The sequence below is a fragment of the Fusarium tjaetaba genome (assembly GCF_013396195.1).
Source record: "Fusarium tjaetaba strain NRRL 66243 chromosome Unknown NRRL66243_c0000015, whole genome shotgun sequence".
Taxonomy (NCBI): domain Eukaryota; kingdom Fungi; phylum Ascomycota; class Sordariomycetes; order Hypocreales; family Nectriaceae; genus Fusarium; species Fusarium tjaetaba.
Window position 1 is genome coordinate 68,957 of NW_023501211.1, and position 19,132 is coordinate 88,088.

The 19,132-nt window shown below is 49.5% G+C and overlaps 6 protein-coding genes across 6 annotated transcripts; 4 read left to right on the top strand and 2 right to left on the bottom strand.

The window, feature by feature from the left end:
- Nucleotides 1-1,050: 1,050 nt before the first annotated feature.
- On the top strand, nucleotides 1,051-1,676 carry FTJAE_588 (60s ribosome subunit biogenesis nip7; the record flags this gene model as incomplete). The annotated part of the gene is made up of 2 exons (XM_037352434.1): nucleotides 1,051-1,276; nucleotides 1,336-1,676. 2 exons carry the CDS (start codon nucleotides 1,051-1,053, stop codon nucleotides 1,674-1,676), a joined length of 567 nt encoding a protein of 188 aa, XP_037212290.1.
- Nucleotides 1,677-1,787: 111 nt separating this feature from the next.
- On the bottom strand, nucleotides 1,788-3,483 carry FTJAE_589 (glutamate 5-kinase; the record flags this gene model as incomplete). The annotated part of the gene is made up of 6 exons (XM_037352445.1): nucleotides 1,788-1,843; nucleotides 2,008-2,622; nucleotides 2,678-2,948; nucleotides 3,010-3,120; nucleotides 3,182-3,369; nucleotides 3,438-3,483. The coding sequence occupies 6 exons, from the start codon at nucleotides 3,481-3,483 to the stop codon at nucleotides 1,788-1,790; spliced, it is 1,287 nt and encodes a 428-aa protein (XP_037212291.1).
- An 827-nt stretch (nucleotides 3,484-4,310) lies between these two features.
- FTJAE_590 (mitochondrial inner membrane protease ATP23) lies at nucleotides 4,311-5,148 on the top strand (the record flags this gene model as incomplete). Its single annotated transcript, XM_037352456.1, has 2 exons — nucleotides 4,311-4,859; nucleotides 4,921-5,148. The coding sequence occupies 2 exons, from the start codon at nucleotides 4,311-4,313 to the stop codon at nucleotides 5,146-5,148; spliced, it is 777 nt and encodes a 258-aa protein (XP_037212292.1).
- Nucleotides 5,149-5,456: 308 nt separating this feature from the next.
- Nucleotides 5,457-6,754, bottom strand: FTJAE_591 (AUR kinase; the record flags this gene model as incomplete). The annotated part of the gene is made up of 3 exons (XM_037352467.1): nucleotides 5,457-5,573; nucleotides 5,626-6,597; nucleotides 6,656-6,754. The coding sequence occupies 3 exons, from the start codon at nucleotides 6,752-6,754 to the stop codon at nucleotides 5,457-5,459; spliced, it is 1,188 nt and encodes a 395-aa protein (XP_037212293.1).
- A 1,514-nt stretch (nucleotides 6,755-8,268) lies between these two features.
- Nucleotides 8,269-10,310, top strand: FTJAE_592 (glycyl-tRNA synthetase; the record flags this gene model as incomplete). Its single annotated transcript, XM_037352478.1, has 2 exons — nucleotides 8,269-9,864; nucleotides 9,915-10,310. 2 exons carry the CDS (start codon nucleotides 8,269-8,271, stop codon nucleotides 10,308-10,310), a joined length of 1,992 nt encoding a protein of 663 aa, XP_037212294.1.
- A 2,869-nt stretch (nucleotides 10,311-13,179) lies between these two features.
- Nucleotides 13,180-16,139, top strand: FTJAE_593 (STE STE20 PAKA kinase; the record flags this gene model as incomplete). The annotated part of the gene is made up of 4 exons (XM_037352489.1): nucleotides 13,180-13,193; nucleotides 13,479-15,531; nucleotides 15,577-15,676; nucleotides 15,730-16,139. The coding sequence occupies 4 exons, from the start codon at nucleotides 13,180-13,182 to the stop codon at nucleotides 16,137-16,139; spliced, it is 2,577 nt and encodes an 858-aa protein (XP_037212295.1).
- Nucleotides 16,140-19,132: the final 2,993 nt, after the last annotated feature.

Below are 19,132 nucleotides of genomic sequence, written 5' to 3' on the forward strand. Positions count from 1 at the left end.
TCTCCACTGGGGCAAGGAGATCGATGTTATACAAGATTTTGCTGGCCTGAGACTGTCTGTCCTTGGTCAAGAATCCATCTCGGAACTAAGAGACATCATTCATACTGTCAAGGCCGACCTCATGAGACTGGTCATCGCTGAGCTCGAGCTCCCAGAAACTCCCAGGAGATGGATAGAGATGAATACACTGATTTACTGTGCTAAACAGGATTTCAGGACTCTTAGGCAAGCCCTTTGCGACAAGTATAGGCAAGATACTAGCCAGCATCTGAATCGGGAGGCTACGAGACATATTGGCTGACGGAGTATGTGTTGGGGTGCTAAGTTGTATGGAAACAACATGTCTTCGTTTTCTTTCTTTGGCTCGAATGCGTTATGTGGGTGCCTGACCAGGCGTCATAATCTCTCTTTGCAATGATAAATCGTTCCAGGGATTCAGCTGACGTTTAGTCTGAGGAACGCTGTCCGAAGAATGAACAAGCTAACAGGGCTATAACTAGATCTATGGGTTTCACTTTCAGTCTTCATACTCTATTCTGGTGTATATATTCTTCATGTTTATAATATAAGACGTCTGAGACCTACCTTATCCAAGCTGTCGAGCAACCTACTATGTAATGTTAGTAAGGTTGTAAGTCGCTTTCTTGTGAATTGGACTACCTGAACTGCCAACATCTGGTACCTATGTGAAGAGAAACCACCACAATCCTAACAACTAGACAGCTATAAAAATACAGACTTTACATATATGCTAATGCAAAATTTTCTATTGCTATTTGAGTAATGCCGCAATGACGTTTAGGTATTTTCACAGCCATTTTCTTACAGCCAAGTCAGCCTAGGTGCCTACCTACCTTAAGGTACCTAAGTCAAGGGTCCCCCTATCCATTTAAACCTCCCGTCTACGGATATCCACTCCACCTCCAGTCGCCGACTGATAAGAATCCTTATCAGTTCTGCTCCATCAACTATTTTTCCTTTGCGAAGCCAAGCCATCCCGCCATTGAACAACATCAACAACACCATCAATTACCATATCCTAACGATAAAATGCGCCCTCTCACAGAAAAGGAGACCCAGACTCTGTTCGAGAAACTGGCAAATTACACTGGCGGCTCCCTCAAGAACCTGATCGCACCCCTCGACGACTCCCCGAACCCTGATCGCTATGTCTTCCGCCTAGTCCGCGATCGTGTCTTTTACGTTCGTCTCTCGATCGCCAACCTGGCTACCTCTATTGCGCGTGATAAGCTTCTCTCTCTAGGAACTTGTCTTGGTACGTCTTTGCATTGATACATGTCGCAATATTCTCTAGCTAACCTTCAAATTTTACAGGCAAGTTCACGAAGTCTGGCAAGTTCCGCCTGCACATCACAGCCCTTCCCATCATCGCCGAGCACGCCCGCTACAAGATTTGGGTCAAGGAAAACGGAACCATGCCCTTCCTATACGGCAGCAACATCGTCAAGGCGCATGTCGGTCGTTGGTCAGAGGACTGCCCCGAACACCAAGGAGTTGTTGTCTACAGCATGAACGATACACCGCTCGGATTTGGTGTCACTGCCCGCAGCACTGCCGAGGCCCGAAGATTGGATCCCACCGGTGTCACTTGTTTCAGACAGGCCGACTGTGGAGAGTACCTCCGTGACGAAGACAACTTGTTTGCGACGGGGTAGAGGGCAGTATGGTTTGCTTCGTCTGGCGTTGGGGCTATATTAATCATTCATTCTTTGGCGTTGAGAGTGAGGGCGGAAAAGAAACTTGTGGCCAAGTCAACCATGCTTGTGTTATTTGGTAGATTGGTAGATATCATCATCGTCATCGTCATCGCCATCAAAAAGCGCTGTATATGTTGAAATGTATTCGCTTACCCCATTTTGTCCATTTTCGAAGCCATCTCTTTGCCTGCCTATTCCATTACTGCACCGTTTATCTCTCGAGCTGGACTCACTGGCCTGCTGTCTCTCTTAAAGAAACCGACATGCTGTCTGTGAGCGACATACTCACTATCAGCATAGCCAAGGATCTTCTCAATCTCAACGCTCTGCTTGCCCTTGATCCGCGCGATCTCAGCGGCGGCATAGTTGACCAGAGCTCGGCCGACTTCTTCAGGAGTGCCCTCCCACATTTTGCCATCAGGCCCAGGGGTTGATCGCCGCTTGACTGCCACGAGACGCACCACCTCCTGTTGGGCAAAGTTACCCTCGACATCAATGACGCCAACCGGAAGCAGACCCGCCTTGCCAACAAGAGCCTTGTAAGCGCCTGAGTCGATGTAGAGGGTGCCGTGGGGATGAGGAGTGTGAAGCAGCCAAAAATGACGGTCCCTGATGGGATCGTTGGCGGGGATGAAGCGAGTGTGTAAGGGGGGCCAAGGGGCGCCATTTAAGTTGGAGAGCGTCAGAGCTGATGCCGATCGTGACAAGCCTTCAGCACGCTCGTCGGGACTGGGGGGAGTGTTCCCTTTTTGTATTGACTGTAGATACTGCACAATGTTGAGCACGTTTCCCGGGTTAGAAGACCTCGTAATGACAGTCGTGACTCCAGCGGAAGTGCCCAGCCTAGCAGCAATAATCTTGGTGCTCATGCCTCCTGTCCCAAGGGACGAACCAGCACTGGATACTGCTCGAGAGTTAGTTTCCGGTGAGACAAGCCCGCGCCTGAAGATGAAATTTACCGTCAGCCTGTAGTGCAGCGATGTCTTCGACCACCTCGATAGGCTTAGCATCCGGGTTGGTTCTGGGGTTCTTGTCATAGAGACAGTCAACGTCCGTCATCAAGAACAGCATATCAGCGTGTATCATAGCGGCAGTGATGGCGGAGAGAGTATCATTGTCGCCAAACTTGATTTCGGAAACGGCAAGAGTGTCGTTTTCGTTAACAATGGGGATTACACCTTGTTCCAAAAGGGCATGGAAGGTGTTTTGGGCGTTAAAGTATCTCGTTCGCTGCGACACATATTTTTTTTAGTTCACCGCTGAAGATTCAAGACAGAAGAGTTGGACACACGTCTGCAATATCGTTTCGTGTAAGGAGGATCTGAGCAATTGGCTGCCTGAGGTGGGTGAACAGACTATCCCACAGACTCATGAGGCGGCATTGGCCGATCGCTGCAAGAGCCTGTAGACGTTGACGTTAGTCACTTGATTACAGATGGTCAATAGAGACATTCGGTTCCAACCTGTAGCTGTGCGAGATGCTTAGGTCGCTTCTCGACGTCCATACGCCGGAGACCAACACCGATAGCGCCGGACGAAACAATGACCACCCTGTGACCATCTTTGCGAAGCTTCACAGCCGTATCAACAATGAGAGTCAGAATCGGAAGAAGTGGTTCGTGAGTCTTCTCATCGACAATGGAGCTTGTTCCTGTGATGAAGGCCGAGTGTTAGTGGGGGATGAGTCAAGCTTGGTGTTGAGCCGTAAAGTAAACTCACCAAGCTTGATGACGATGGTCAGAGACTTTGTCCCGTTGCCTCTCATGACTACGAGGTTTAAGAAAAAGGAAAACAAGTCAGTTTAATGCCGCTTTTGGGGGTATGATGCAACGCCTGTAAGAAACACTGGCAGTTTCACATGGGTGTCTCTACACACTGCACGTGTGAAGAAGCGTATAAGGTAGGGAGGTAGTGTATATATATAGGTACATATATATATATCAAGACAGACTTGACTCTCCTTCCACAACACAAATCAAAAGAAGGACGGATGGATGAAGCAAAGAGAAGAGGGATTGAGAGAAATGCTTACATTGAAACATGCTTTCACTCGTCATTTTTCTCATGCGCCCTTGTCGCTCTCTCTGAGTGTGGAACCGAGGGTTGAACAGGATAGGTAGGATGGGATGGTATGAGATGGGATGTGAGTGGGAGTGTCAGGATGTTTGGAGCTGGAGCTGGGCAAACGTTGGGCGAGAGTCGAATTGATTGGACTGTGCTCCTGCGCCCTTGTTGAAGAGTTCCCCAGACCCCGATGTCGCCCGGGAAAGCATCACGAATAGGGTCATTTGTTCGGAAAACTGATCCAATCAGCCTCTTCACCGCCTGGCCGAATCGGGCTGTCCGGGTCCGTGGCAGAATTTGCACTCAGTGGAGGGAGGCTCCTGGAGTAAGGTAACCTAAAGTAAAGCTAAGGCCAGGCCAGCTAAACTAAAGCCTCCACTGCCTTGTGAGAAGAAGCCCAGGTCAAGAGAGATCGATCACCTTGAGATTCTGAGTCTTACGCCGAATGCCGAATTCACTCGCCGAAGCCACAGCATACTAATTCGGACTCAGTTGGCATAGGAGATTACACACACGCGCCTTTTCAGAATGTCATCTGACTCTACACCTCCCCCAGGTGTCCCCGCTGGAACGCCAAGTGCTTCAAATGCAGAAATCAAGAACGACCCTGCAAAAACAGGGTTTTCTCCAGAGATCTCATGGTGGATGAACTACTTCAAGATGCTCTCGGGCCAAATGACACCCGAGGGCAAATTCTTCTTCCGAGAGTACACAACGGAAATCGAGGAAGAAAAAGACTGCAAAGCTTGTGAGAGAGACCGCGACTGGCTCTTTACCTATTCACCCGTCGTTCGCTTCATGTCCGACAAGATTCAAGCCCTCAATGGACGAATAGACCCTTCCAATGTTCACTGCCGTCGCTGTCCCTCCTCTCTGAGGGCTGATGGCTCTGTCAACTGGCAATCTGGTGGTTTCAGCCCCAATCATGGCATCCTCATATGTGCCAACCACATCAAGAACCGAAAGCATCTCGAGGATACGCTTGCGCATGAGATGGTGCATGCCTGGGACTACGTTCGGTGGAAGAATGTCGACTTTATGGGCCAAAAGGACTTGAAGCACGCCGCATGCACAGAGGTGGGTTAAGGAAGCAAGCCGATTAATTTCCTTACAAACAAGTATGCTAACTCATGTCAAGATCCGAGCTTCAATGCTCAGTGGCGAGTGCAGATGGACAAAAGAGGCTTTTGTTCGAGGGAATTGGAGACTGACGCAGCAATTCCAAAATTGCGTCCGCAGACGAGCCATTGATTCTGTCACGGCCAGATCCACGTGCAAGGACGACGTCCAAGCAACCAACGTTGTCAACCAGGTTTGGGACTCTTGCTTTGCCGACACGAGGCCATTCGACGAGGTTTATCGATAATTGCTAGCAGTCTGCCCTGCAGATGGAAATGTGTACGATATCTAAGACGGGCGAGAGGCGCCTATAATGAAATGTATGATGCCTTTCTGCTGCGTACCACAATACTCTCAATGATACCCTTCCAACACGCTGGAGCAAATTCTTGTATTCGTTTTAATGATTGTTGGAATGACGCCACAAAAGAAAATCCCGTACTCCAACTGATGCAAACGGCCAGGTTCCGTCCTTGATTATTAGAAAGTCAGTCAATCAACTGCCGATGAACGCCTTTCAACCGTTATCCATTCATGCTATTTGTCGTTATATCATTATTGCACCTTCTCGCGGTTAGAAGCACGCTCACCCTTGACGCAGTGCTTGATGATCCAGGGGTGTTGCTGAATCTGCTCTAGAGGAATTCGCTTCTCAGGATCCAACACCAAGAGCTTCATCCATGTCAGTATGGCGATACAGAAATCTTTGGGGCTGGCTACATACCTTCTTGATGAGGTCAGTAGCCTCAGGACTGACCCATGAAGGAATCGACATGTCAGCACGAGCAATCCTTCGTTGAGTCATCACTGGCGTATCCTCGAAGGGCGCTTCACCCACGAGGAACTCATACGTCAGAACGCCCAAACTCCACAGGTCGACCTTCTCGTTGTAAAAGTTGTCAGAGGTGCCTGGCTTGATCATCTCAGGAGGGAGGTAGTCAAGAGTACCACACATGGTCTTCCTTCGGTTATTAGGAGCGTGCACACTCCATCCGAAATCCGAGATTTTGATCTCACCATGGATACCAACCAAAATGTTCTCAGGCTTGATATCCCGGTGGATGACATGCTTTCGATGCAGATAGCGCAATGCCGATGCCATCTGGGCGATGTACTGGGCTGCCTTCCACTCGGGGAACCGGCTCTCTTTTCGGAGGTGCTTGTATAGTTCACCCTTGCCAGCGAATTCAAGAATCAAGAATACTCGCTTGCTATCGTGGAAGTGGCCGTAGAGCTGAAGGATGTTGGGGTGTCTCAGGTTGCTTTGAATCTCGATCTCTCGGCGAACCTGCTTCTCAACACGACCTGCTTGCAATTCATTCTTGTGGAGGACCTTGAGGGCGCAGATGAAGCCCGTTGTTCTCTCTCGAGCAAGGTACACTCGTCCAAATTTGCCCTTGCCCAGAGGTCGGCCAATCTCGAACATGCCGAGGTGGAACTGCTTCGGGACGCCGATTTGCTCTGGCAGTGTGACTGATTTTCGTTCATCTTGAGCTTCATCCGACGTCCTTGAAGAAGATGGAAGTGCTTTTCTTGTAGGGGATGGAGGCGCGTTGTTGACTTTTCGTTGAGCAGCCTGGGATGGCAGCATCACAGCAGCGTTGGTGTTGCTGCTTTGCGACTGGAGGGCGACTTTGAAGAGGTTGGGCCGAGAGGCTCCATGTAGACTTTGTGATGTGGTAGATGAGACCATAGTCTACCTATGTCAGTGATCAAGCCATCATGGAGCGGTCACAGCAAACACACACGCATACCTTTGTCTTGCTGTAGAGCTTGGAGCCGTCGCCAAGGGGATCATTCTCATCGTTGACGGACATGCGCTCGAAGCGCGCCTCAATTGTACGGGTAGCCATTATTGAGAGCAAGGGCGGGATGGGCTGTTGATGTTAGTGAAAGACGAACGGAGAGATGATGAAGGACGATCGCGGTTTGCCTTTTTGAACGGTTTCGGTGCGGTCAGTCAGGTCGCTCGCTGGCTGGGGTTAGTATAAACATATGGTTGCCGAGCAACTGATGCCAGGGGCGGCTAGAAATCTGGGGCGAGCTTGAGATCGGACCACCACAGAAGCTGAGGGTTGTTACTCCGTACACAATTGCCTATTTTACCTTGTGAAATATTCATATCATGCATTTACTAAAATGCATTGAGACAAGACGTTGACCGGGCTGGTTTCTTCAGCCGTTGACTCGCTCGTCGTCAATGCAACGGCTGAGCTGGCAAGTTTGAGGGGGCCAATATATCTACCTAGGTACTACCTACCTAGTAGGTATGGAGGTATGTAAAGATTGAGTCAGTGCTAACTTCGCCTTCATTCAGATAACATGGGGACGAAATTTTAGTTAGGCAGACTCTTTTTTTCCTCTATCTCTTTCTCCCTCTCAGTTTTTTTTTTTCTTTTAGAGAGAGAGAGATGATGAATGTGAAGAAAATCGGCGTATATCGTAAGGAGATATCTGTGAGTTCGTCTTGAGAGATTCAGACGACTTATGCACTAAGGGGCATATCACCACACACTCAACAAGCAGCACAGCTTGTTACCATGAATGGTATTCTTATCAGAGCCAGTCAGTCGCTTCACCCAGTACTAAGGCAATTGATCGTTTTAATCAATTTCATTAAAAAAAAAAAAAGACTTTTAACGCAAAATTCATCCAATGTCATGATTCTCATGATCAAGCCGTGTCCCGGCACGTGCATTGTGACAAACAGTGCCTTAGAATGGTACCCGACCTTAGTTTACTCCGTGAATGGTAGAAATGGTATAGTACGTGGATGTGGTGGGGGTCAAATAACACCCGACGATACCAGCCAGACTTCCATATCCTCCCAAAACTGCTGCAGGTTTTAGTACATGCCTGTTACACCCACGATAGCAGAACTCCCTCTTTAGGGTCTCTAACCACCAAATTGTCGAATCAGCGCCCAGCAGATGCCAGAGAAACTCACAAAATTCCCCCACCACCCACAGCTACCTGTCCATCCATTACCTCCACTGTAGGTACCGAACAGCGAGACGAGTCTCTGGTCTGACCTAATAGCAGCCATTTTAGGCCACCTACAGAGTCGTCTTTTGTGACTCACGCCCTCCTCTGTCTCTTTACCTGACGACTTTCACAATCAGGGTGGATGAAGCCAATTCGTCCCGTATCACTATCTCCAGCCTCACTGCCAACGACAGTAAAGAAAAGCTTTTCCACAGCTTTCCCTCTATCAAGGCAACTTTATCTGTCACGTTCTGGTTCCCGGTTCCGGTTTGCGGCCTGTGCAAAACCACCCCGCACTGTCGTAGACTCCCGCACTTTTGCGACCTCACGACCCCTCAACGCCTTTCAACTGCAAACGTCGCAGAAGCGCAAAAAGGATAAGATGACTTCCGCCGCGACGACTCTCAAGGGCCAGCCCCTCGACAAGGCTGTCCTCGAATCCATCCTCCGACGCCGCATGTTTTACACCCCGTCCTTCGAAATCTACGGCGGTGTTGGTGGTTTGTTCGACTATGGCCCTCCTGGCTGCGCACTGCAGGCCGGTGTCATTGATATCTGGCGCAAGCATTTCATCCTCGAGGAGGATATGCTCGAGGTTGACTGCACTGTTCTGACCCCTCACGAGGTCCTCAAGACCAGTGGCCATGTTGACAAGTTCGCCGACTGGATGTGCAAGGACCCCAAGAACGGCGAGATTCTTCGAGCCGACCACTTTGTCGAAGCCATTCTCGAGGCCCGGCTAAACGGCGATAAGGAGGCCCGTGGCCAGAAGGTGGAGGATAAGGAGGAGGATCCCAAGAAGAAGAAGAAAAAGACAAAGACTGAAGCTGTGAAACTCGACGACGCTGTCGTCAAGGAGTACGAGGAGGTTCTCGCCAGAATCGACAACTACGGTGGCCCAGAGCTTGGCGAGCTCATCAAGAAGTACGACCTCAGAAACCCCGCCACTGGTGTTCAGCCCGCGGAGCCTGTCTCCTTCAACCTCATGTTCCAAACCTCCATTGGTCCCAGCAGCAACTACCCTGGTTACCTCCGCCCCGAGACTGCCCAGGGCCAGTTCCTGAACTTTGCCAAGCTCCTCGAGTTCAACCAATCTCAGATGCCTTTCGCCTCTGCGTCTATTGGCAAGTCCTACCGTAACGAGATCTCCCCTCGTGCCGGCCTTCTACGAGTGCGTGAGTTCCTTATGGCTGAGATTGAGCATTTCGTCGATCCTGAGGGTGGAAAGAAGCACCACCGATTCCATGAGGTTGAAGATGTTGAGCTTGTCCTCCTTGACCGTGATACGCAGCTGAGTGGCAAGACTACGACCAGAACTCTCAAGATCGGTCAGGCTGTCAAGGATGGTCTTGTTGACAACGAGACTCTGGGCTACTTTCTTGCCCGAATTCACTTGTTTTTGGAAAAGATTGGTGTGGATCTGACCAAGCTGCGGTTCCGCCAGCACATGGCCAACGAGATGGCTCATTATGCCACCGACTGCTGGGATGCTGAACTCTTCACCAGCTCCGGTTGGATTGAGTGTGTCGGCTGTGCTGACCGAAGTGCCTACGACTTGAGTGTTCACGCCAAGAAGACCGGCGCCCCTCTGGTTGTCCGCGAGCAGCGCGAGACTCCTCTTGTTATTGAGGAATGGCAAATCGACATCGAGAGGAAGAAGTTTGGCCCCCAGTTCAAGAAGGATGCCAAGACTGTCGAAAGTGCTCTCTTGGCTACATCACAAGAACAGCGAGAAAAGCTGGCCAAGGATTTGAGCGACAACGGCAGCATCACTCTCGAAGTCGCTGGTGTTGGCGACGGCAAGGTCCAGGTTAACAAGGACTCCATTGCCATCGAGTTCCGCAAGAGGGTCGAGAACACGCGCGAGTTTGTGCCCAATGTTATCGAGCCCTCGTTCGGTATTGGCCGTATTCTCTATTCTTTGATGGAGCACAGCTTCTGGACTCGTGGCACCGAGGGCGGCGACGAAGCCCGTGGTGTAAGAACAAACCCCCTGAATATGCATGATGAAATACTAACACTTCAAAGGTTCTATCTTTCCCTCCCACTGTGGCCCCTACCAAGGTTTTGCTTGTTCCCCTCTCCTCCAATACCCAGTTCAAGCCTCTCCTCAAGCAGCTGTCCCAACGTCTCCGCAGTGCTGGTATCTCCAGCCGCGTGGACGACTCTTCTGCCAGCATTGGTAAGCGATACAGCCGAAACGATGAGCTCGGCACTCCTCTCGGCATTACCATCGATTTCCAGACAGTTCAAGACGGCACTGTTACCTTGCGAGATCGTGACAGCACCAGCCAAGTCCGAGCGGAGCAGGGGAAGATCATTGATGCAATCAAGTCACTTGTGAATGGCAGTAAGACCTGGTCTCAGATTGAGAATGAGCTCCCCAAGTTTGAGGGCCAGGAGGTTGAGGTTGCTCAACGATAGAGTAGAAAAGGTTAGAAGAAATGTAATATAGATGCCGTAGTGGCTGAAGATTTATCAAAATGGTGAATGTCAAGGCAGAAGTTGGAATTCGTCAGGTTGAGTCTACGAGTCACGAGACAAAACACTGGCGCTAAGTTGAAGGGCTCAGTAATGAGTTGAGTGTCTTGAAGTTGTGAAACAACTGGTGTCTTTGACAAGGCCACTGTTGGCTGAGTATACGAATTCTCCCTTGGCTCATTTGGCTTATTCTAGAGACTGCAACATTTTATTTTGATCCTGAATGCAAAACTGGAGAAGTTGAGATTGGGTTGCAATGGCAGACTTTGGTTGCTGAAGAAAAAGGATGATAATCTCCAATCTTCAACTGTGAGGTTGGACAAGGTTCAATCAATCATGAGACGAGGTTTTACTGGAGACATGACATGGCGTTGATATTGTAATCAAGTTAAGCACCGCAACTATTATGTACTGCGACTTGATAATCGACAGTGTTGGGTAGCAAAGACCCGAACAGTCAGATGAGGTTGTTAGGAGTGTCATTTGGGATGGGCCTGGGCTCTGAGCAAGCATCGGCGGCTATTTTGCGCCACGGATAGCGGAAACTTTGTATCGATAGTCTGAGGACATGTTCTTGGCATCCGTGGCCATCATCATCATACAGTAAACTTGTGCGACTGGGGGGCTTCGGAGATTGGTATAGGACACATGATATAGGCCAAGCAGACGGAGTCTTTCGGTCTCATCATCTGCATAGGAAAGCCACAACTGATCAAAGCGTTCCTTCTGCATTTCCTAGACAGGATCATTTTATGAGGTTTCCAAGGAGTTTCTCAAGGGATCTGGCATCATGAAAGATCCAGACGTCGATGGCCGCTAGATGAGGAATGGTGGTGCGTGGCAAATGGGCGCGCTTGTAACGCAACAGACGACCTTGACACCAATAACCATGAGACAAGCAAGCCAACAGTATTCAGAACGCTAATAAAGCTTGATAGGGACCGAGATGAGGGGCAATCGTTATGTATCATGAATTGACCAGGAGTTTTAGTTTTTATGAACAATGTGATATATCTTCCAAGCTGATAGCTTAGTCCTTCTAGCTACCTTGATTGTTGAGATCATTCATTGCCTACTACCTTATCGTATATACAGTACTACCTACCTACCAACCTTGAGATGGGGCAGCCGGAAACTTCACTTTGGCCAACAGCGGCCCGTGCCATGACCGCCGCTGGTACGTGTACATACCATACGATGATATGTACTCTCTATTATGTAGGTATGGACTCAAGATTGGGTGGACATAGGTATGATCAGCACAAAGAAAGGTGGGGCATTATGGGATATTTTCATTCCCTTACTCCGTACCTACCTTACCTTAGTTATTAAGTTTATGTAGGTAGATGTAATTACGGAGTTGAAATCAACCTCAGTTACTCAAGGCAAGTAGGTAGGTAGCCGTCATTATGGAGAGACTCTCGATTACAACCTCAACTCATGCACGTTGAAAAGTCCCCCAGGTTCACCATCTTATCCAATGCAAGTAATTGGACCCTTTCACCTTCAAGAAGCAACGGGCATGCATTGGCAATCCGGAATCCAGGGGTCAAGTTCCACTACACGGAAGTCTTAGGTGCCTTACCTGAGGAAGAATTGGAGCCCAGCCTACGTAAGGAAAGAAAACTCAGGACCTCAATCCTAGATGATAAAAATACTTAAGTAACTTTATACATGATTAGGAAAATCTTAGGATATCTTTTGCTGAGTTTATTTTGACACCTTACATCAAGGTCTAATGCTTTCTTGCACCATGAGACTAAGGTATCCATCCATTGGATCCTAGGCACCTACCTTACTCTAGGTACTAGGTATGCATTTAGTGACAGTGGAGGCACTGACCACCATTGATTCTATGAATTAGTTACCTTATGTATACCTACCTACCTACCTACTAACCTAGGTATAGTAGGTAAGGTACCTAGGTAGGTAAGTTACAACGACCTAGGAGCTGGCTGCGGGCAGGTGCGTGCAACTGGAACGCCACTGGAACTTCCCCGTCACTCTTCATCTGACACTTCTGCGGCGGGAGAATATCTCAGCGCTGGGGAACTAGGGGTCATTTAATCCTTCTTCCCCACCTTTCTTCGTTTCTTCCTTCTCCTGCTCATTCTCTGTAGGTGGTCCAAACTTGGAAGGCCGCTCCCTCCCCCAAACCCACCTGGCTTTTCGTTCTCATGTACCTTATTACCTCCATACTTACCTACCTCAGTACCTACCTTATCTATCCAGTATTTCTTGTTCTCCCTCACAACGTCGAACTCGCCTGTGCTTTTTGCGGCTTCTGGTACTTCACCACCAGCTGCTCATAAAGTTAAACTTGCTTCTCGTCGCCGTCTTCCTCTCCGTTTTGCGGCTACGTGCGTTATCCATTATCCCAGCACAGTCCCGCTCGCCTACCTCCACTCCAATCTACCTTGCCTAACCCCCCGTGCTTGTCACTGACGAGCTTCCTTGTCTACCTACCTTTACTCTCAGTCTTACCCTGACCGCTGCTCCGACACGATTTCGAATACATGACCTCTCCATCCGGTCGCTGAGAAGGCCTTTTCCTGTGCCCAAGATCAATCTTTCTTTGATCTCTGTTCGGGTGCTCTCCAACATCGTCGAAACCAGACCGCCCAGAACCAACCCTGTGAGCGCTCCTGAGTTGGTTACCTCCCGTCCACCGCTCGCTATTAGATCTGGGAGCCAGCAAGCGTACGACCCGCCAAATAACCTACCTTACTTATATATCGATTTCAAACGGTCTTATTCTTTATAGCCACCATCAGATAACTCTTGCTGCGCCTCGCAGGTCAAGCAATTCAAGATGGCTCAAAACAGGTACGTTGCTTCTCCTTGGCTCGGTGATATGAGGCGCTCGCCTCATGGCAAAGAGGTGGGGTGAAGGCTCTCCTCTCTTTGAATGGCACACGCATATTGCTCCGTAAATTCATTACGTCGGCTTGATAGATTGATGTCGTGCCAATCTTGCTTCATATTTCTTGACGCTGCTGGGATCTACTTTTGAAATCTGTGGTGGCACTCTTCAAGAGGGGGTTCCTGCCTGTCAGCAACGAACAACGCGAATAAGATTGCTTCTCAACTTCAGCAACTAACGGTTCGCAGTATGTACTCGTCCGGCCAGTTTATGAACCCGGGCCCTGCGCCTCGGCCTCCCACCGATCGACCGCGTTTGAACCTAACGCCCAATGCCAACCTTCCAGGAAGCATGGCCAACATGGCTATTTCCCCCATCCGAAGTACTGCAACCTCGACGTACACCGGCTCAACCATCTCGCTTCCGATCGCCCGCCAACAGTCCAACAATACCGATGGTCTGGGTGGAGTCGCTGTCAAGAAGGAGGGTTGGGCGTCGGTCAAGGAGAGCAAGAATTTTATCCAACCCTGGAAGCAGAAGTACCTGATTCTTCGCAAAGAGTCGCTCGATTTTCACAAGACCGAGGGCGGTAAGGTTTCGTACACACTTTATCTGAGGGATGTAGTCAACGTCGGACGAGTCGAAGCCGCCGGTACCATCTTCGAGATCAAGCGCAAACCAGATGGTTCGTCTAACAGCCCCGGCGACGACGACGGTCAAACCAAAACCCTGCAAATCAAGGTAAAGAGTGACGATGACTTATATGAGTGGATCGACTTTATCTACGGCGCTTGCCCAGGCATGGGCGGAGTCAGCAACCCTACTAACTTTTCTCACGCCGTGCATGTTGGTTTCGATCCAAAGACTGGTGAATTCGTCGGTTTGCCACCGGAGTGGTCGAAACTACTCAACTCATCAGCCATCACTAAAGAAGATTATGAGCGCAACCCTCAAGCCGTCTTCGAGGTTCTGGACTTTTACACCGATCTTGCTAAAAGGGCTGAGAATCCCAATCAATATCCCAACCTGACGCCAACTCCTCCTGCCCAGAGCCAGCCCAACAAACAGCTGGGATATGGCAGTGGTGCTTCTGTGGCGCCTCCGCGACCTGCGCCGCCAGCCGCTTCTCAGCGCCCAGGTTACAACCCTTCTCCTGTCCAACCCAACCCCAATGCTCCGCGTCGCCCTGCCCGCCCTGATGAACGCCCTGCCCAGCAGGATCAGCAGCAACAGTACCAGCAGCGCCAGCAGATGCAACAGATGTCCCCTAATTATGTCTCTCAGGATGCTCTGAGAGAGGAGCAGCGTAAGAAGCAGCTGGAGGCTCAGAGACAGCGGGAGCGCGAAATTGAGGAGCAGAACAGACGCGACCTTGAAGCCTACAACGCTTCTCTTCCCAAAACCAAGGTTCCGCTTGCCCAGCAGGAAATTGGTGGTGGTTATAGCTCATCACCTTCTCCCCAGCCCAACCGGTACAATCCAACACGAGCAGCTCCACCTGCACCAAAGGCCTCGCAACAGCAGAGCAGCCTGCAGGCGCAGCGGCCTGCTCCTTCACCTCCTACCACCTCTCAGCGGCCGCCTCTAGCCTCTCAGCCTAGCTCCAGTACTTTAAGGGATCCTAGTCAGGCGCAGCGAACTCCTCGCGCCGACAACGCCGCACCTCGTTATGCCAATGGAAACCAGGCTTCACAACCTCGACAGCCGCAGCAACAGACTCAAGCATCGCGCTTACCAGCTCCCGTCAAGCCCCTGAATGTTGCGCCCAAGCCCAGTCAACCCCAGCAGCAGGTTGATGGCGTTAAGGCCGCCGAAGCTGCTCTAACTGCCAAGCCATCGCCTTCGGAGCGTAAGCAGGATGTCAGAATGTCTACTATGTCCGAAAGTGAGGTTATGGCCAAGCTTAAGGAAGCCGTTTCGAAGGACGACCCAAACATTTCCTATTCCAAGCAGAAGAAGATCGGACAGGGTGCATCAGGGTCTGTCTACGTTGCTAAGATTAAGGAGACAGCTGTGGGCATCGCCCGCGATATTCTGCGTGCCCAGGGTCCTAGGGCCCAGGTTGCCATCAAACAAATGGACCTCGCTCACCAACCTAGGAAGGAGCTCATCGTGAACGAAATCATGGTTATGAAAGACAGCCGGCACCGCAACATTGTTAACTTCTTAGATGCTTTCCTACGCAATAACAACGCGGAGCTCTGGGTCGTTATGGAATTCATGGAAGGGGGTGCTCTTACTGACGTGATTGACAACAACCCGTCCATCTCCGAGGAGCAAATCTCGACTATTTGCCACGAGGTACGTACATTGGCTCGTCCACACTGTAATTGCTGACACCCATAGACCTGCCGCGGCTTGCAGCACTTGCATTCACAGAATATTATTCATCGTGATATCAAGAGTGATAATGTTCTACTCGACGCTCGTGGAAACGTGAAAATCAGTAAGTCGATCACCATTAACATGAACAATTCCACGATGCTGACATGCCTGTAGCCGATTTTGGTTTCTGCGCCAAGCTCACGGAGACAAAATCCAAGCGAGCCACCATGGTGGGAACCCCCTATTGGATGGCCCCCGAGGTTGTCAAGCAGAAGGAATACGGTCCCAAGGTCGATATCTGGTCTTTGGGTATTATGGCGATTGAGATGATAGAGTCCGAGCCGCCATATCTTAACGAGGAACCTCTCAAAGCTCTCTACCTCATCGCAACAAATGGAACTCCTCGGCTCAAGAAGCCTGAGAAACTAAGCAAAGAACTGAAGGCATTCTTGTCTGTCTGCCTGTGCGTGGACGTCAAGAGCCGTGCCTCTGCTGATGAGCTCCTGGCTCATGACTTTTTGCGTCATGGCTGCCCATTGGCTAGCTTGGCAGATCTTCTTGCTTTCAAGAAGCACGCCAAATAAGAGGACGCACACGAGACATACATAAGGTTGGGCGCTCATGTTGCAGCTCGACATTTTGAATGAGGTACAGAAGCAAGGCGATGCATATATTCCCCCACAGATGGTGTTTTTCTCTCTTGGCGTTTACGGGCGAAAGTTCTTTGGCACCTCGCACTTGGCAAGGACATTGCGTATGTGCGGATGTCTCTACACCTACTTGGCGGCATTTAGCCACATTGTCCAAGAAGTCTCCCTCCGCGGTATCGATGATGACGACAGGCGATGAAAGCTCGGGCAAATACCCAATGTACTAGGAGTCGGGTGACATGAGGGACTGGATGAACCCTTTTTTTTTCTTAAAGAAAAGACTGAACATGGGAAGACTGTCTGCCCTAGCCATGACACAACAGTGACATTTTGAGCGCAATTGGGAACTATGAGGCGCAGCAGAGTCACTTTGAAAGAGCATAATCAAAGGGCAACGTATATAGAGAAAATATGAAATCGGGTCACAGCAATGCATGTCCTGGATGCTTCTAGATGAGTTATCATCCGGTGTAGTTGTTCAATCTGTGCTTTGTACAAAAACCCACCTGGATTCAACGATCTTTACAACAGATGAATATTTCTAACACATCCAGGTCAACTACTCCTTGAGATTATGACTCATGAGAGCGCCGTGTGTCAAAATCTTGAGTTGAAGACAGTCAAAAATAATATTGAATTGGACAATTTCTAAAATAGTGCCCGGGGATTGCGGACCGCTATCTGAGACATGGTCCAGAACCAGCAACGAAACTTAGACAGGGAGGGTTGGTAATAGCTCTGGAAACACTACTGACAAAGGGGGGGAGGGATGGTAAGAGCTGTGTTTCGAAATACTCATGATAGCCCCTGAGCTACCACGTTGTGAGTGTTATGTACGGGTAGGGAGTCGAAAAGACAGGGGGTCACAGTAAGGCTCGTTTCATCAAGAGGCTAATAGATCCTCCAACGACAAGGTGCAGAGTCACGATTGGTCCTCTTGTTAACAGGGGGCTGAAAGGGAGATGGAGAGGTGTCATCAGTGCAACCAATCGGAATGTGCATCTGCAAGAGCATGAAAATGAAGAATAAGAAAACCCCGTCGAATCATGGTAACATCGAGTACGGAGTAGTAACTAGGTATGGATGCTGAATGCTACGAGCGAGCTAAGAGCACTATGATTATAAGTCGTGGAATCTCAAAGCCGAGTGACAAGCAGCAGAGTGCCTAACAGCCCTTCAAGCATTGGCGAAGCGTTCGTTGCTGGTTGTGAAAGGTTGTAAGGCAGAGTAGAGGATACCTACCTATAGTAGTTTGATACCACATAGGACCATGGTACCTGAGTCCATAGGTACTAGGTATTGTCAAGTACAGGTAGTACAAGTTGACGGTAGTGACAGGACTGACAAACAAACTACCAGTAAGTACCAAGATAACCTTTCCTAACCATAGAATAGAGAGAGAGAGAGAGAAATGGCTTGCTTGGCAGCCAGCCCCTTAAACCCCTCGCTACTACTTCATTGACTTCCAAGACGAAGCTGAAGGAATCCCATTTCAGCTCTTCCGCGGTATAACATCGACTAGAGGATATATTTGGCAGAGTTCCCGATGCACAGTGCCGTACGGAGTAAATGCTCGGATGCTTGCCGACCTCTGGATATGGATATCCAAGGAGTATGGATGTGGAGAAACAAAGTGAGTATTGCCTGTTGCCAGTGCACAAACAGAACAGAACATATTTGGTAAACAGAACAAACTAGAGCTAGGGACAACAGTTGAGAGGCGGATACGGATACAAATTCGAAGATATCCTGGCGAGCTTAGGTAGTTTCAACCTGAAAGCTTATAGATCGCTTATTGGTATAGGAGACTCAAACTGAGTCCCGACGAAACATTCATTGATAGATGTTCTAAAAATGACCATTTTGGGGGCAATGTTAGAATTCACCGCCAAGTTAGTACGTAGGTAGTAGGTAGGTACTAAGGTAGTATTTCTCTCGCACCTGGAGGAGACAAAAGCTTAGGGCCTCTGTCCTAGGTTAGTGGTGAGAAAAGACTTGGGTAAGTTGAGCAGACCTTGCACACAGTAAGTAGCTCAATAGATCTTTGAACCACCTAGTAGTAGTTATTTCTGGCACCTTGGCAAAAAACCGCATGTTTTTGCTGCCATGTGTCTGCCACGAATATCTTGAAAAGAACTGAGCTATGATAAACATTATAGCTCAAAGTCAACTGGTAGGTGCTCAACCAACCCGTCAGAAACAAATAAGAGATGGCATTAGGTTTCATACCTGAACCTGTCTATGCGGGTAGCCCTCCGGCATCTCGAACCATCAGATCTTGGCTGAATCAATGGGCAGGCTCATCAACCAACAGACACCGCTGGGTATCGAATGTAAGGGCCTTGGACTGTGGGCGAGTTGCTATTCATAAGGTAGGTAGCAATTGAGCGAACGAACAGCCCAGGTACTAACATATATGACGAAGCTGGACGCGTATACAGTCCCCAGGTTGACAAGAATGCCACAGCTTGATTGTAGGAAACTTTGGAGTTACTGGTCGGAACACGTCGAGTTATCCGTTTCTTTTGGGGGGGCGCTTCGCTTGAGCTTCCAGCCCACTATAAAAAGCGTCTTCTAAAGCAAAATCTGACGGGACGGTGGCTTCTCCCGCCCCCTCCAACGTTCTTGCCTGGATAGCTAGGGGGTGAAAGTAGACATAAGTACTTTAGTACCTAGATTGGGTAGATACCTGAGTACCTAGTAGGTAGGTAGAAATCAGTTCCAGGTGATAGAAATCATTTGCCAGCTCCCAGTACGATATACGCGAGCTTCGGACTGTTTATTTATTGTATACTCAGTCTTGGCCTCAACTCTGTTTGCTCCCCAGCTAGCAGTTGGCAGGGCAGGGCAAGAAGCAGCCTTGGTCAGGTAGTAGGTAGTTTAGCGGGCAAGTCCATGTCCAGTCAACCTAGTGGTGAAGGTTACAG